At 37.9% G+C, this 15,282-nt stretch overlaps 1 protein-coding gene and 1 pseudogene across 15 annotated transcripts in view; both read right to left on the bottom strand.

The window, feature by feature from the left end:
* Positions 1-15,282, bottom strand: part of LOC101787092 (ankyrin repeat domain-containing protein 26-like) — a 151,998-nt gene that overhangs the window by 113,396 nt on the left and 23,320 nt on the right. For 14 of the 15 annotated variants that reach the window (XM_063254345.1, XM_063254341.1, XM_063254343.1 and 11 more), the window contains exons 8-11: positions 13,870-13,989; positions 13,645-13,673; positions 13,483-13,555; positions 2,977-3,050 (exon numbers count right to left, since the gene is read on the bottom strand). In XM_063254345.1, coding sequence (XP_063110415.1) covers positions 2,977-3,050; positions 13,483-13,555; positions 13,645-13,673; positions 13,870-13,989 — 296 coding nt within the window. The remainder of the gene's footprint in view (positions 1-2,976; positions 3,051-13,482; positions 13,556-13,644; positions 13,674-13,869; positions 13,990-15,282) is intronic. The other variant, XM_063254338.1, reaches the window with a different exon arrangement.
* Positions 4,940-11,496, bottom strand: LOC100731775 (importin subunit alpha-1-like; annotated as a pseudogene).

Here is a 15,282-nt window from a genome sequence, read left to right as displayed (position 1 = left end):
ATAAGTACATGAAAAATTGTTGAAAATCACTGATCATTAAAGCAATCCAAATTAAAAATTAACAGTAAGACTCCAGATTATTCCAGGAAGGATGGTTATCAAGAAAATCAAAAACAGCAAATGCTGGAGAGGTTGTGGGAAAAAGAGACCATTTTACATGGTTGGTGGAATGTAAACTAGAATAACCACCATGGGAATCAGTATGGGGATCCCTCAAAAACTAAAATTAGAAATTCCACTTGTTCTAATTATTTTCTTTCCAGGCATCATCCCAAAAGAGTTAAAGAAAATATATTACAGTGATACATGGTTATATGGTTTTTGATCAATTTTTCTTATACTTTTTCACATAATGAGTTCCCAAGTGTAAAGATATATCCAATCTCTCAAAATCTATAATGGTTTCTGATTCTTAAGAGACTTTTTCCAAATGTAGAAGTGGAAGATTAGTTTCCTTGGTCTGATTCTTGATGCCTTTTCTTCAGGGGAGCATATTTTTAACATAATATTCTTCTTAAGAAACCACAAAGTTTGGAAAAAGGGAAAGTAGAAAATTAAAATTTAGCCTGTCTCATTGATGACTTAATTTACATAGCTACTTCTTCCTCAGTGGACTGCAACAAAGTGGTTGAAAAATAATCTACCTTACCTTAAAACAAAGAGAAAAACATGAACCAACACCTTCACTTTATCTGTGTGTAGACTAAACTTATGTTCTAAATTTAAAAATATGTACTAAGTGATCTTTAATATTATAAATCTGTTCCCATATAAAGATATTTTATCTTACCATTTGTTATGGCTTGGGCCTACCTGTCCCCTCAAAGACCCATGCAGTCATAGAGCTTTTTCAGAGGTCACTGAATCTAGTTTGTGGTACTGGAATTAAGGGTGTGCCTGCTACATCAATTCACTGATTGGTTTGGCATCACCCTAATCCTAGTAGTCTGGATAAGATAAAAAGTGAAGACCCTATTCAGGTCTTCTGCTGCATTTGATGTCTTCTGGCAACATGCATGTTTGCCCCTCTGCCATGCAGCCCTACCTTGGGCCCAACAGATTACTGACTGAAATCTCTACAAATCATGAGCTAAATAAACCTTTCTTCATTTTACTTTGGGTGCTGGGTATTTTGCCTTATCAATGAGAAACTTAACTAAAATGTCACCCTTTAAACAGCGAATCCTTCATTAAAAAGTCCTTTGTTCTAAAGCTTACTAACTGGAGTATAGGTAGACTTTAAATTACTGAGAGACAAGGTCACCAGTCAGAGTGATTCAAATTTATACCACAAAAGTGTTGCGCATCCATGTGAACTACGTTTGTTAAATCCACTTCTAATATATTCTAATGTTTACTACACAGAGTGGATGAAGTACTTACTGATTTCTTACATTGAAGTAAGAAATTATTGTTTGTACCCTAACACCAAAGTCTCAGTTGGGAAGGTATGAGTCTTTGCAGCTGGGTTGACTTTATGACCGTTCAATGTAGGCAATGGAGTTAGCTAGAGACTAGAAAGTACAATTCAATTCTTTTTTTTTAATTTTATTTAAGGAGAAAAAAAAGCAGAGAAAGGGCACAAGTTATACAGATTTACAGAAAAAAATGAACAGTAGGAAATCACTAGTTAATGGATTACATATTGTCATCTTAGAAATAATTGTTCAAGTCACAAAATTAAAGCTTGTAAAGTGGACATTCCATCAATGATACTGCAAACAGATCTGTTCAATGATCCAATAAAACTCTGTGATATCATTTTCTATCTTATACACTTAAATATACATGCAGTTATATAGTTTAGAGCACTTTCTTTTCCTCTCTTTTGTACAATGACTATTACACATTTTGGGTTTCATTGCTCCCACGGTTCTTATTACTTTTTTGGAAGAGAGTAAAACCAAATGTGACATAACAGAACAGAATCGGTCAAGTCAAAAGGGTGGACATAATAGATAATGTGAAAACATAATACAAGGTGATCAACAGTGGTTACCATAATGCCTCCCACTATCTCTAATAGAATTGCCTATATCGTTAGTTATAATACAATTGAACAAAACAGTAAAGAATAAAACCGACAAAACCAAAACATTGGAGACATTGGAGGTCTTCAAAAGTAGATAAAAGAGAATGGGCGTTATAATGAATCTCATTATCTTCACAGCTGATGCCTAAACTTTTGAACCTGACACTATCCAGCAAAACAGAATAGGGGAGCATCAGTTAAAAACCAGATAGTGAGAGTAATACAGGGCTTTAAATTGAGGTAATGGAAAGTCAAAGTGGGTTACTATAATATATCCTGCTATTTTTTTCCTTTAATTAAAAGGATAAAAATAAAAAAGTAAATAATGGAGTGGAGATTGAGATAAAAGAGGGCATAACAGCCAAACAGCGCAGATCAAAACATAACCATTTAAGCAGAATAGTGTTTCACCACCAGATAATCCTGACCTAAAAGTAGTTACCATATTGTCTCTTTCCTTTCTAACAGGACTCAGGAATACATTGCTGAGGCTCTGGGAATGATCACCATTTGTTGTGCATCCAACAGTGGTCATCACTGTTCCACTGGCCCTAACATGAGCTGCTTAACAAAAGGGCTTGAACCTGGACTCCCTTTCTTCGTCATTTAAGAACATTGCACACATGGAAGCACTTTTGCCTTAAATCTAAAACTTAGACATAAGTTACTATAGATTCTAAGAATAACTTGTTTATAACTGGTTAAAAGTTTTTTCTTTTGGAGGGGGTCTCAGGAATCAAACTCAGGGGTATATGCAGGCCGGCATTTGTGTCACTGAGCCACGTCCTTGGCATGACTGAAATATTTTCAAAAGTAAATATTAAATCATAAACCACTGATTCTAAAATGTGAGTCAGAAAAGTCATTTCATTTGGCTTATACTATATTATTAAAGAAAACAAAACAATGTTAAACTAGGCATATAAATTTACATTTTTACTTACCTGGTCCTGGCTGTTTTCACTGTCATCACGTCTTCTCAAATCTTCCTTTAATGTCACTTCTATGTTCAGTTCTTCTGAAAAATTTATATATTTATGTAAAATAAACTACTTAGAACAGATAAAAAGTGAGTTTTTATGAAGTAGAAAAACTAATACAAATTTATTTTTATTTTCCAGTTAAGAATTAAATAATTGAATTAATCCTAATTTTTGGATATTTACATAGAAATACTTGTAATTATCCTCAAATTAACAAATTATTTGGAAAGATATTAGATATCACTATATTGAAGATATAGGGACCTCTTAGAGCTTCATCATGAATTTACTCCCTAAGCATAGATGGAAGTCAGAAATATTTCAAATACAACAGAAACATATAAATCCACTCTATGCATTATTCTCCCACACATCTTGGCTACTTTTAAACAGCTCAGCATGTTATTATTAAAGGTCTGTAAATTACTATTACCTTTACATGTTTACCAGTGAACACCCTTTTCTTTATGTCTGCAATGTCTTCATCCACTCTTCTGGCAACATTTTAAAAAATCTTTTAAGACTCAGTTTATAATGTGAATTATTTCTTGATTATGTTTACCTTCTCCACATAAAACAACTGCTTCTTTCTTTGGGGCTCCCTTTCATCAATGTTTCCACTGTATCTTTACCACACAAACAACAAACTTACTTCCTTATTAAACTTTTTGATCCTGTATTGCATGGGACAATCTTTTAAATCTTCTTTGTATACAAGTCTTCCTTCATCTTACTCAAAAACTATTTATGGAATTCTTGCTAAGTGCTAAGCACTGGGGTTTAGAGAGCATAAATAAAAGGTATAGGGAATGGCTTTTCTAGAGGTAATGATGAGCTTAGAATTAGAGTGAGGTTAGCCAGACACAAGGCAGGGAATTGTGGGAGTATGAAAGGTAGTAGCAAGAGAAAAAAATATTAAATGGGAATGATACTGATCTAAAAATAGAGGAATCACAATGGAAAATATCACTAGCTGTTTAGGAATGCCTGAGATCAATGAGGGCAGACAGATGAGAAGGCTGAACATACAGAAGTAGAAGTCAGATCATGCAAGCCTAAAGGTAACTTTGAGATGTTTGCGCATCAGTGCTTTGAACAGTGGCTCATGGTCACATCTGTTCCAGAGATCAATCACTCTCAATAGTCAGGAGGATGAATATGATGGCCAAATGAATAAAGGGAGGGAGATGAATTCATAGAAGGAACCAGTGTCAAGTAAAGCTGATGCAGGCCTAAACCTCTTAAACAGTCCATAAATTCTATTTCCAGAAATATTCAGATATGAAATCATGAGCACCCGTTATAGAATGAATTTTTATTAAATAAGTAAATGTATACAACTGCATCCTTGGAGAACAACACTCTACTAATTATTTTTCAAAAGATATCATTTCACAAAAGAGTTGTGAAATGAACTACTTAGATTTCTTTAACTTGCTTGAGTCTACTCTGTAATTCTTACTTCACTTGTTGCGATGTGGAGGGAACACATTTAGTGTTTTGTGTAAAATGCCCCGCTTCTTGAGGTTACCACATACATCAACACATAAGAGAAGGGCTGAAGGTGAATTTCAGAGGTAGAGTATGTGCTTAGCATGTGCAGGGATCTGAATTTATTTGAGATTAGTCTCCAGCGAAAAGGTTGGGGAGAGGAAGGCAAGGAGAGCAGGAGATGCAAAGAAGTCACATCTGTGGGGAAATAATTTTGGGTTTATAGCCTATACCCATTAATTTAGGAGATAACTAGTAGTCTATAAGATATGGTAAGGACATATACATTATGTTTCAAGATTTCTTATCAATGTAATCACATGATTAAGGGCACTAATTTAGCTGCTACATAAAGTAGAATACATATCAGGTGACACCAATGAATAGATTGTCCTACTAATTGAATTTAGTGATTTAATTTTTTAGAATGGCAAAGCAAAGAATGGAAGTTAATGTTTATTCACAGGAAAATGCAAGATATGAGATTCCACATAGTGCTAAGAAACCCTTCAGGGGATAACCTTCATATAATATTTACAGTTTGCAACTGTTCAAGTATAGTTTCATTGTAAGAAGTGCTACAAACACAAATCACATTTTAAAAAAGAGTTCTCAGTAGAGAAGCAGACAAACTTGTGCCAAACATAGGACACAAGAAAAATTGATGCGTCCCTCAGCTGCATGCGTAGAAGATAAAGGTACCAGGAGCCAAATCCTAAATCCGGAAAGTGCAGCCTTCAGAGGTAGTTTCTGGCACAACATTTTGATCTTGCTCTACATACTTCTCAATCAAGTTTAATGAGACCTTATTCACAGACTCATTCTCACGGTCTCGTAGACCTTCAAGCTTGCCAAACGCCCGCATTCTTTGATCATTACACTAAGCTGCTCAGTTTTGTCTAGATTCTAGCAGCCTGAAAAATATTTGAAATGGCATCCAGAAGAACAAAAATAATTTTCCTATCTTTCGCAGTTATCAATGGTTCTATTTTACTAGACTGCACAAAGTATAAACCTGGCCAACTGCCCCATGGTTCATGTAGTTGGTCACGGCCCACACAGCTTTCTTCTGAGTCATAAAGTCTGCCTTAGGACACTGACAAGGAAAGGGACTAATCCATGATGGACAACTTGCTGTATCTGGTCCTGTTGGCCAACTGTGATGTTTGACTCTGTCCATGTAGCTTCCTTTTGAAGATTAGTTTTGGGGTGAATGAGCAGGCTGGGAAAAGCAGCAGATGATCCTGCATCTCTCACAATCTGAGTCTCTTCTTTTCCAGTGACATTATTCCCTATGGCTAGTAGCACGGGAGGCAGAACGGACAATTCACTTGATCCTAGAAGTTTCAGCAGATGGTGCACAACTCCTGTTTTTACAACTACTTCAGTGCGTTCATTTGGACCACTGGTAAGGTAAGAAATAAGATCACCGTCTACAGGAGATGAACCAAGAGAGAAAGAATTTGCTCAACAGTATCTAACAGCTATGCAGGATTCTCATTGCAGCAAAGGTATGAAAGTGTCCAGATAAGATTATGTAACCACCTTCTAATGATGACATACAAGGAACTTCAAGAAGAGCCAACAGTGGTTCAATTGTACCATGTTAGGTAACCAAGACTTGGAAAACTGAACCATCACCTGCAATATTTCAAGAGCACAGACAGACAGGTCACTGATGTGAGCATGGGGAAATGCCAAGACAGAAAAGAATGCTGAGATAACACCTCCATCCAGAACATCCTTGGTCTGTCCTGATGACCCAGAAGTAATATTAGTGAGTTCCCATGCAGACTCAAACTGAGTGAGACGACAGTCAGTCCTGCCCAAGCAGGACACAAATTGTAGAATCAAACAGGCCCAGATTATGTGATCTATGGGAGGCTGTTTTCCTGAGAAAGCAGCTGCCTGGCAGCTTGAGTAGTGGGAGCTCACTTTCCAGATTATAGCTTTTCATATCTTTGTGCAGCTATAAACATAGGTGCACATATATCACTGTGGTATGATGCTTTCAGTTCTGGTAATATGCCTAGAAGTGGAATAGCTGGAACATATGGGACTTCCAATCCCAGCTTTCTGAGAAATCTCCACACTCACCTCCACAAAGGTTATACCAGTCTACACTCCCACCAACATACACAGAGCATCTTGATGGACCCTATCTCCTGATCTACTCTGCCTGTGTTTCTTTTTGTTAGTGAATCAAGGCCATCTATGTCAGAGATTATAGCCAACCTTCTCTGCCTCATTTCTGCTATGCTATTTTTCTGCTATTGGTTGTCTACTTTTCTCCTTCATTCCATTGCCTGCCCCATTCATTGAGGCCTCTCTGCCACTGTTCCTGAAATCCTGGGGTTTTTTTCTCCCTCTCTAGAATGTCCTTCAGTATTTTTTGTAGGGTTGGATTGATGATCACAAACTCTCCCAGTTCCTCTTTGTCATGGAAGCATCTTGTTTCTCCATTAATTTTGAGAGACAGTTTTGTAGGCAATATCAGTCTGGGGTGGAGGTTATTTTCTTTCAAGGCTTGGAATAGTTCACTCCAAGCTCTTTTTGATTTGATGGTTTGTGTCAAGAAGTCTGTCATGATTTTGACGGGTTTTCCTTTAGAGGTGATCGTTTCTTTTCTCTGACAGCTTTCAATGTTGGGTACTTGTGAGGAATTTCTGGGATCTTGATTATGATATGTCTGTGTGTAACTCTATTTTGGTTGTAGATTGCTGGAGTTCTGCATGCCTCATACATCTGAATATCATTTCCTTTTCCTATGCTTGGGAAGTTTTTCTTAATTATTTATTTGAATAGTCTGTATTTGCTTTGTGTTTACCCCTGCTTCTTCATTCACATTTTTTATTCTTTTTTTTAAATTTTTTAAAAAATTTATTTAGGGAGAAAAAAAAAAAGCAGAGAAAGGGTACAAGTTATACAGATTTATAGAAAAAAATAAATAGTAGGAAATCACTAGTTAATAGATTACATATTGTCATCTTAGAAATAATTGTTCAAGTCACAAAATTAAAGCTTGTAAAGTGGACATTCCAACAGTGAGACTGCAAACAGTTCTGTTCAATGATCCAACAAAACTTAGTGATATCATTATCTATCTTATACCTTTAAGTATACATGCAGTTATATCATTTAGAGCACTTTCTTTTCCTCTCTTTTGTACAATGACAATTACACATTTTGGGTTTTGTTGCTCCCACAGTTCTTATTACTTTTTTTTGGAAGGGAGTAGAACCAAATGTGACATAACAGAACAGAGTCAATCAAATCAAAAGGGTGGACATAATAGATAATGTAAAAGCATAATACAAGGTGATCAACAATGGTTACCATAATGTCTCCCACTATCTCTAGTAGAATTGCCTATATCATCAGTTATAATAAAATTGAACAAAACAGTAAAGAACAAAACCGACAGAACCAAAACATTGGAAACATTATAGGTGTTCAAAAGTAGATAATAGTCAATGAGAATGGGTGTCATAATGAATCTCACTATCTTCACAGCTGTTGCCTAAACTTTCGAACCTGGTACTATCAAGCAAAACAGAATAGGGGACATCAGTCAAAAACAAGATGGTGAGAGTAATACAGGGCTTTAAATCAAGATAATGGAAAGTCAAAGTGGGTTACTATAATATATCCTGCTATTTTCTATTTATTTTCCCTTAAAAGGATAAAAATAAAAAAGTAAATAATGAAGTGGAGATTGAGATAAAAGAGGGCATAACAGCCAAACAGCGCAGATCAAAACATAACCATTTAAGCAGAATAGTGTTTCACCACAAGATAATCCTGACATAAAAGTAGTTACCATATTGTCTGTTTCCTTGAAATCTTTGAGTATAACTTCGTATACTGTAGCATCAAATATATCAAAACAATATAAAACCATTTAAGAGAATGACAGCATTGCAGGGTATTTAGAATCAACTAACAGAAAATGAACAATGGTTTCTGTATAATCTCCTTGTCTTTAAAAGTCTTTGCTTATACTATCATACATTATAAAATCCAATAAGATACAACCTGTTTAGACCAATGCAGACAGAAGAACAAAAGCTTGATGAGACTTCAAAACAAGATGATACTAAATCAGTATTACCTATTAAGACGTCATTTTCTCCAAAATAGCTGTTCCTATCATCCAATCATCTCTGCCTCATTTCTGTTGAGCTCTTTTTCTGTCATTAGTTGTCAGTTTGTCTTCTTCATTTTGTTTTCTGCTCCATTCATTGTGGCCTCTCTGCCGCTACTTCTGGATTTTTTGTATTTTTCTTTTTTAGAATATCTTGCAGTGTTCTCTGTAGAGTTGAATTGGTGGTTGCAAATTCCCCCAGTTCCTCTTTATCCTGGAAGCACCTTGTTTTTCCATCAATTTCCAGGGACAGTTGTGCAGGATATATCAATCTTGGCTGGAGATTATTATCTTTCAAAGCTTCAATTATTTCCCCCCACGCTCTTCGTGATTTGATGGTTTGTACAGAGAAATCTGCTGTAATTCTGATGGGTGTTCCCTTGTAAGTGGTCTGTTTCTTGTCTCTGACAGTTTTTAATATTCTGTTCTTGTATTGAATTTATGGAATTTTTATTATTATATGCCTAGGTGTTGCTCTGTTTGGGTTGTGGGTGGCTGGGGTTCTGTATGCTTCATACAACTGAGTATCTTTACCTTTTGCTAAATTAGGAAAATTCTCCTGGATTATTTCTGTGAGTAGCTTTTGTAGTTCATTTGTTTGTGTCCCTACTTCTTCTTTTATGTTCTTAATTCTTAAGTTATGGATCGTCTTATCATCTTCTAGTCTTTGTATTATTGCTGTTTGTTTCTTTGTTACTTTTAAGAAGTTTTTCATTTCATTCTCCCATATTACAAATCTGCCCTCCAGTTCAGATAGTCTGTCCTTAGTTTCTTTCAAGCTGTTATGCCAGTTTTCGATAGACTTTTTAGTTTCCTGGTAGTCTCTTTGAACCTGCTTCATGTATTCTATGCTTTCTCTTTTTTCTCCATCAAACAATTCTCCCCTCTTTTTCTGTTCTTCCATTCCACCATCCGTTTTTTCTTGGGTGGTGCTTAGCATTTCTCTAACTATTCTGCTTATGTCTAGCTTCAGGCCATTAATAACTTCATTCCTGAATTCATCTATGAAGCTCTCTAGATGGCGCTTTATGTCTATTGGTGTGGTGTCCGCTCTTGCCTGTTTCTCAGGATTGGAGGCCGAAGGGCCTTTCTTATTGCTCCCTCTTCCCATATTCTTTGTTCCTTATATATGCAAGCGTATATAGGAGGTCCAGCTTCCCTCCCTGTCAGCTACAGCCTGATCGAATTGCGCCGACTAGGTGTTCCCGCCCACCGTAGCACACCAGGAAGTTGCAGACCAGGCAGCCTACGCGGGGCCTGCCCCTCCAGGCCACCCTCAGGCTCTGGGATCTGGGTTGTGCTAGCCTACTGGGTCTCGGCCAGCAGCGTCACGTAGGCTAGGCACTTCTCACCAATCCCGCTTGAGAGGGGGATAGGTGGCTGAAGTCGCTGCAGCGCCCCACTCCTGCAAGTCTGCCCAGTCCCGGAATGTCCTCTGTTGGAGTCTCCTGGACCGTGGGAGAGTCCCAGTTTTCCCTCACTCACCAGAGGTGGATGCATGGCTCCCCGCCCGTGCTGTTTTTAACTCCCTTTGCTGATTCCTGTTCTCAGAGCTTCCGTGCGTCTCTCTCCCTGCCGAGCCAATGTAGACGCAGCCGCCACGTGGTGGGAAATCCAAATCATGGCTTCCAATGGCGCGGGCTTCAGCTTCCACACTGAGGCTTTTCTGTTCCTGTTATAGCATCAGGATTGCATTCCAAGTTGGTTTCTCTCAGCCCGTTCTTGGGTCAGCAGGGCATATCTCCACTTGCTTATGATTCCTTACTCCGCACCATTCATGAATTTTTAGCTGGGTCTTTCAGAGAGCCTCTGTAGCTGCTGCTATCTGTCCGCCATGTTCTCCCAGAAGCCCCGCATTTTTTATTCTTAAGTTATAGATCCTGTTGTCATTTTCTAGCCTTTGTATTGCTATTTCCTGTTTCCTTGTTACTTTTAAGAGACCTTTCCTTTCATGATCACATATTGCAAGCCTGTCTTCAAGTTTTCATAGTCTATCTTTAGTTTATTTCAGGCAGTTTTGCAATCTTTCAATGTAGTTTTAAATTTCCTGGTAGTATCTTTCAATATGTTTCATGTATTCTACACTTTTTTATATTCTTCATCAAAGGTTTCTCTCCTTTTTCTGTGACCCTCCATTCTTCCATCTGTGTCTTCTTGAGACGTGCTTAGCATTTATTTTATTAGACTTCTTATATCTTGCTGTACTTGTATTAGTATTTCTGTTTTGAGGTCTTCTATAATGTCACAAAGATATTTCTTTATGTCAGCTGATGCTGTTTCCAATACTTCATGTCTGCTATCCTTGATCTCTTCTGTAATTACCTCTCCTAGACCCATACTGTTTGAATTGGTAGCTGAAGACAGATTTTTCTTTCTTTCTCTTGTTATGTTTCTGGTTTCTTCCCGACAAGTGCATAGTGTGGGTCCCAGGCCCTTTCTGTATTGGTTATGATTTCTTTGAAGTCAATGGTGAGGGATTTCTGCCCTCTCCCATTTGCTGTTGATCAGTGAGGTACAAGCAGGGGTAGTGCAGGCTGGCCCCTCCCCTCTGAGCCAGTCAACCATGTGAGTCTTCACCATCTTAGTGTGTACTGCACAGATGGAACTGGCTCAGGACTGTTTCAGGGGCAACTTCATCCCTGGCTATTGGGTCCCGTTCCAGGGGCATGACCCAGTTGAAGCAGTTCCCACCAATCTGCTCTGCATCAGGAGAGGCCAAATGAAGCAACTACAGTTCCAGATTCAGGCCCATCCTGCCTGATTCCAGCATGTCACCCAGCTGATCACCACCTCCTGCAGGAGGACCAAATTCCAAGCACTCACCACAGGCTAGTGTAGATCTCCATGCCAGCTCCATTCTCTGTTGTTACACACCTTCCTACTAAGGTCCTCAGGCTCAAAAACCCCCAACTTCAGCAGGACTGTGAGTTGTTGGACTCCAGGGTGCTTAGGGCAATGTGGGAGCACTTCTGTTGAATGAAAGTGCATCTGGATTCAGGCTTCCACCCATGTTTTTCTTTCATTTTTCCTTGGCTTTTTCCTGAGTCATGAGAATCCCTCTCCTTTTTTCTGGTCTTCTCCATGGCATTAAATTCTAGCATCTTAGCTGTTTCTCTCAGAGAGCCTCGCTATCTTGCTACTTATTGATCTGCCATCTTCCCCACTAGTCTATATTTCTCTTTTGAGCATCCGTTCTTACTTCTGAGGCTTCCTCAGATCCACATGAACTAATATTCATTGCCATTTCATTTTGGTATGGTATTTTCCATTGTTCTTGAAGCTGTTCAGCTATGCAGCCAGTGAATTAGTATTTTCACTGTTGAAAATGGTTATGAGACACAGAAGGCTGTGAAGGGACAGCATGGGAAACTGAGGGCCTCATCAACAGGAGGTAAGGTGCTCTCAAAATTTCCACAGAGGTAGAGCTCATAAACATTGGGTAAGTATTATTTTTATGTGCCACAGCAAGCTCTTTGCTATCCCTGAAAGCCCTATAAGTTTCTCCGTTTCTGATCTAGACCTAGACACAAACAAGTACCAACAAGTGCAGAGTGCTAGGAGACAGGAAAAGAAAGCATAATGAAAATATACCCTTTTTCTTTAGAAACCACATTATCGGATTTAAAAATTTGAAGATAAGTGGAAGAAAACAGGAGACATAAGAGTTTAAAAGACAATTCACTGTGAAAAATCTCTTTGTCATATGGCTTTCATGGACTTCCCATACTGTAGGAATGGTGGTTTAACAGTGAATTAAAATCTATGGAGTATAACATTGTAAGAGGACCAATCATACCAAAGGTTACCTGTCATTTCACGCTTTTTCTTTCTTGTTGGGGCATAGCACAGTGAGGTTTTCAGATATATAATGTATCACATGTCTCAGTTCAAATGATTCATGAATCACAGCTCTAATGGATGCTGGCATATGTGCTGCATGTTGCTATTTTGCCACTTGTTTGTTTCTTTGTTGTGATACCTAAGGTTGAACGCCTCAACTTGCACTTGCCAGGCAGATATGTATCTTGCTGAGCTAAATCCCTGCTCACTGTATTTTGCCTCACTAAGATTCAGTTTCTACTAGTGTCAATAGAGTCAACATTCTTATAAAAAAAGCTTCTGTATAATCTGTAAGAAAACTTCCTACTACTCAAGGAATTCAGGCCTAAGATTCATAATCACTGTTTTGAATAACTGTATCTACCAGTCATTAAGGAATGATTGTAGACTACTTTCTTAACAATCAAAATATGAGACACCATACATACATACTTGTAAGAGTCTGCTTTTGAGAAAATCTATCTGCTTGCAATCAAGAACATATCAATACTGAGATGAAATGAAGTGGAAACACAGTGGGCTTGTTCGTAAGGAAAGCTTAGTCTAGGTAAACATCAGACTTACTGGAAGCACTTTTCCTCACTGTGGTGAACTGAGAGATGTGATGGTGGGGACCAGTGAACCTCTTGCCACAGCCTCCTGAGTTAACTGGGACTCAGGAAGGTGCCAGAAGGATCAACTCTCCAGCAAGCACCCACAAACTTGAAAACAACTCGGAATTTTATAGTAAGTTTTGTGGATACCTGTGAAGTACCCCGGGTCCAAGCTGGTAACATAGGGTATTGAGACATAAGTAAACAACACATTAAAAGTTGTTTTCTCTTATGCATATCAGCACTCTATTTGCAAGTATGGACAGCAATAATTACATCTGCACTGTTAATGTCAAAGCCTTCCAAACATTTGGAGAAAAAAACTGACATGATTCTGGGCACATCAAACACTTTAAGGTACTGTGATTTTTCCAGAGTCATCTGTATTGCTTCATTTACCTAGTTGGAATGTCGGTATAACTTTCATTCTTACTGCTTTCTTCACAACAGAATCTTTTTCTTCCATGGCAGCCTGAATGGGTTTTAAAGTAAAATGGTTAGTAAACACTCCACAGCTCCAAACTATGCAGTTAATTCAGAACACAAATATACAGTCATTACCTTCCCGTGAAGATGTGTGTCACCTGATTCTGTAAAGGAAAAAGGAAAAATAAACTTTATAAGGAAATATGGGAAAGCCAAAGACACATTCTTGTACTGTGAGGCTTTGGCTGAATCTTCATGCTTTGCTTTGGAAACCCAAATCATGCAACACAGTGAGAACAACTGCCTGACACAAACACAGGTCTGATATTCATCAGTTTTTACCCAGTAAGGTTGACTCACCAGATTCTGGGAATGCTGATGGACTCTTCATCACGGATTCTGCCAGAAGTGGATGTTGATGGCCAAGCATCAATTTCTCAGATCTCTTCAGAGTCTCATTAGACTCGGTGAAACTCCAATCTGAATCAGAACAAAAAGTTTTACTTATTAGGATGTAATGACAATACAAACATAATTAATATATCAACCCTTTCCTCAGAAGTACTCTCATGTATTTCTCTGCCCCACAGTCCAATAATTGTTCCACTGCTTCTGTGCTTGACACTCACTAAGCCAAGTCTGATTGTTACCATCATCTCTCTTTCTTCTGTTTTAACTTAGTAGTATTGTGATTTTCCAACAATCTCTTTAATTTTTTTTTGTTTTCTTTTTTTGGGTGGGGTATACCATGGATCGAACTCATGACCTTGTGTTTCCCATGAAGGCACTTATACCACTGAACTAAATCCCCTGCTCCACTCTTTAGTTTTTAGTACTCTTGATTGTTAAAACTTTAGGGATATGAATTATATTTCACTGCTTTGAGATGTTAAGTGTGTAAAGAATGAGCAAAGTGTATAAAAGGCATTGTGAAATAGGGAGCAATTCTTCTAGAGAAAGGGGAAGCAAAGAAGAGGCAGGGTGGATGGAAAGAATGGGGACAAAGACTCCACTGGTTAAGTGAAATGAGTCACAAGCACAAATTTCAATATCATATTGTTTGCTAGTGGGAGAAACTGAAAAGTGTAATGGCCCAACTGTGCAAAAGATAGAAAATATTCAAATAGAAATGGTAAAGTGGTGGGAGGGTAAGGAAGTAAAGGATGTAAAGGGAAAAAAAGGAGCAAACAGAAGAAAATGGAAACAAAATTTTTAAATAAGGACAGTAAGATAAGGAGTTGAAGGGAGAAGAAGTGACTAGGGGAAAAATAAATAAGACTATCAGGTACAGGGAGAAACTTCCTTTAATGAATGTGATCCTTATGGATATCTAAAATGCACCAATGAAAGCAATTCGAAAAAATACATGAAAATTATCCACTTGAATATAAACACACTATTTTTTCCCCAGTCAAAGGTATGGATGTGAATGAATATTCTACTTTCAAATGGGGAACTACAATGAGATACATTCTTCAATACATCAGTGTTGTGAGAATTCCCTTCTCCGGGTTTTGATAACATCATAAATTCCTAAGAAAAGTGCTAGCTTTCAGTGACCTAAATGTGCTCATGTGCAAACTGGTTTATTCCAGGTGAATCGTGGTGAACCTTTGGCACATGTTGCACAGTGGGCTCTTTGCCATCATTGAAAGGCCTAGAAGTTTGCTGTCTCTGACCTAGGTTCACATTAGTGAATGCAGAGCACCAGGAGACAGCAAAGGAGAGCATAATGAAAATATATCTTTTTTTCTTTATAAATCACATTGGAAG

The sequence above is a fragment of the Cavia porcellus genome, unplaced genomic scaffold (genome assembly GCF_034190915.1).
Source record: "Cavia porcellus strain 051 isolate PalLab524CR breed Dunkin Hartley unplaced genomic scaffold, mCavPor4.1 scaffold_8, whole genome shotgun sequence".
NCBI lineage: Eukaryota > Metazoa > Chordata > Mammalia > Rodentia > Caviidae > Cavia > Cavia porcellus.
The sequence above is the reverse complement of the archived record's forward strand: the minus strand, read 5'-3'. Positions and strand labels throughout refer to the sequence as shown.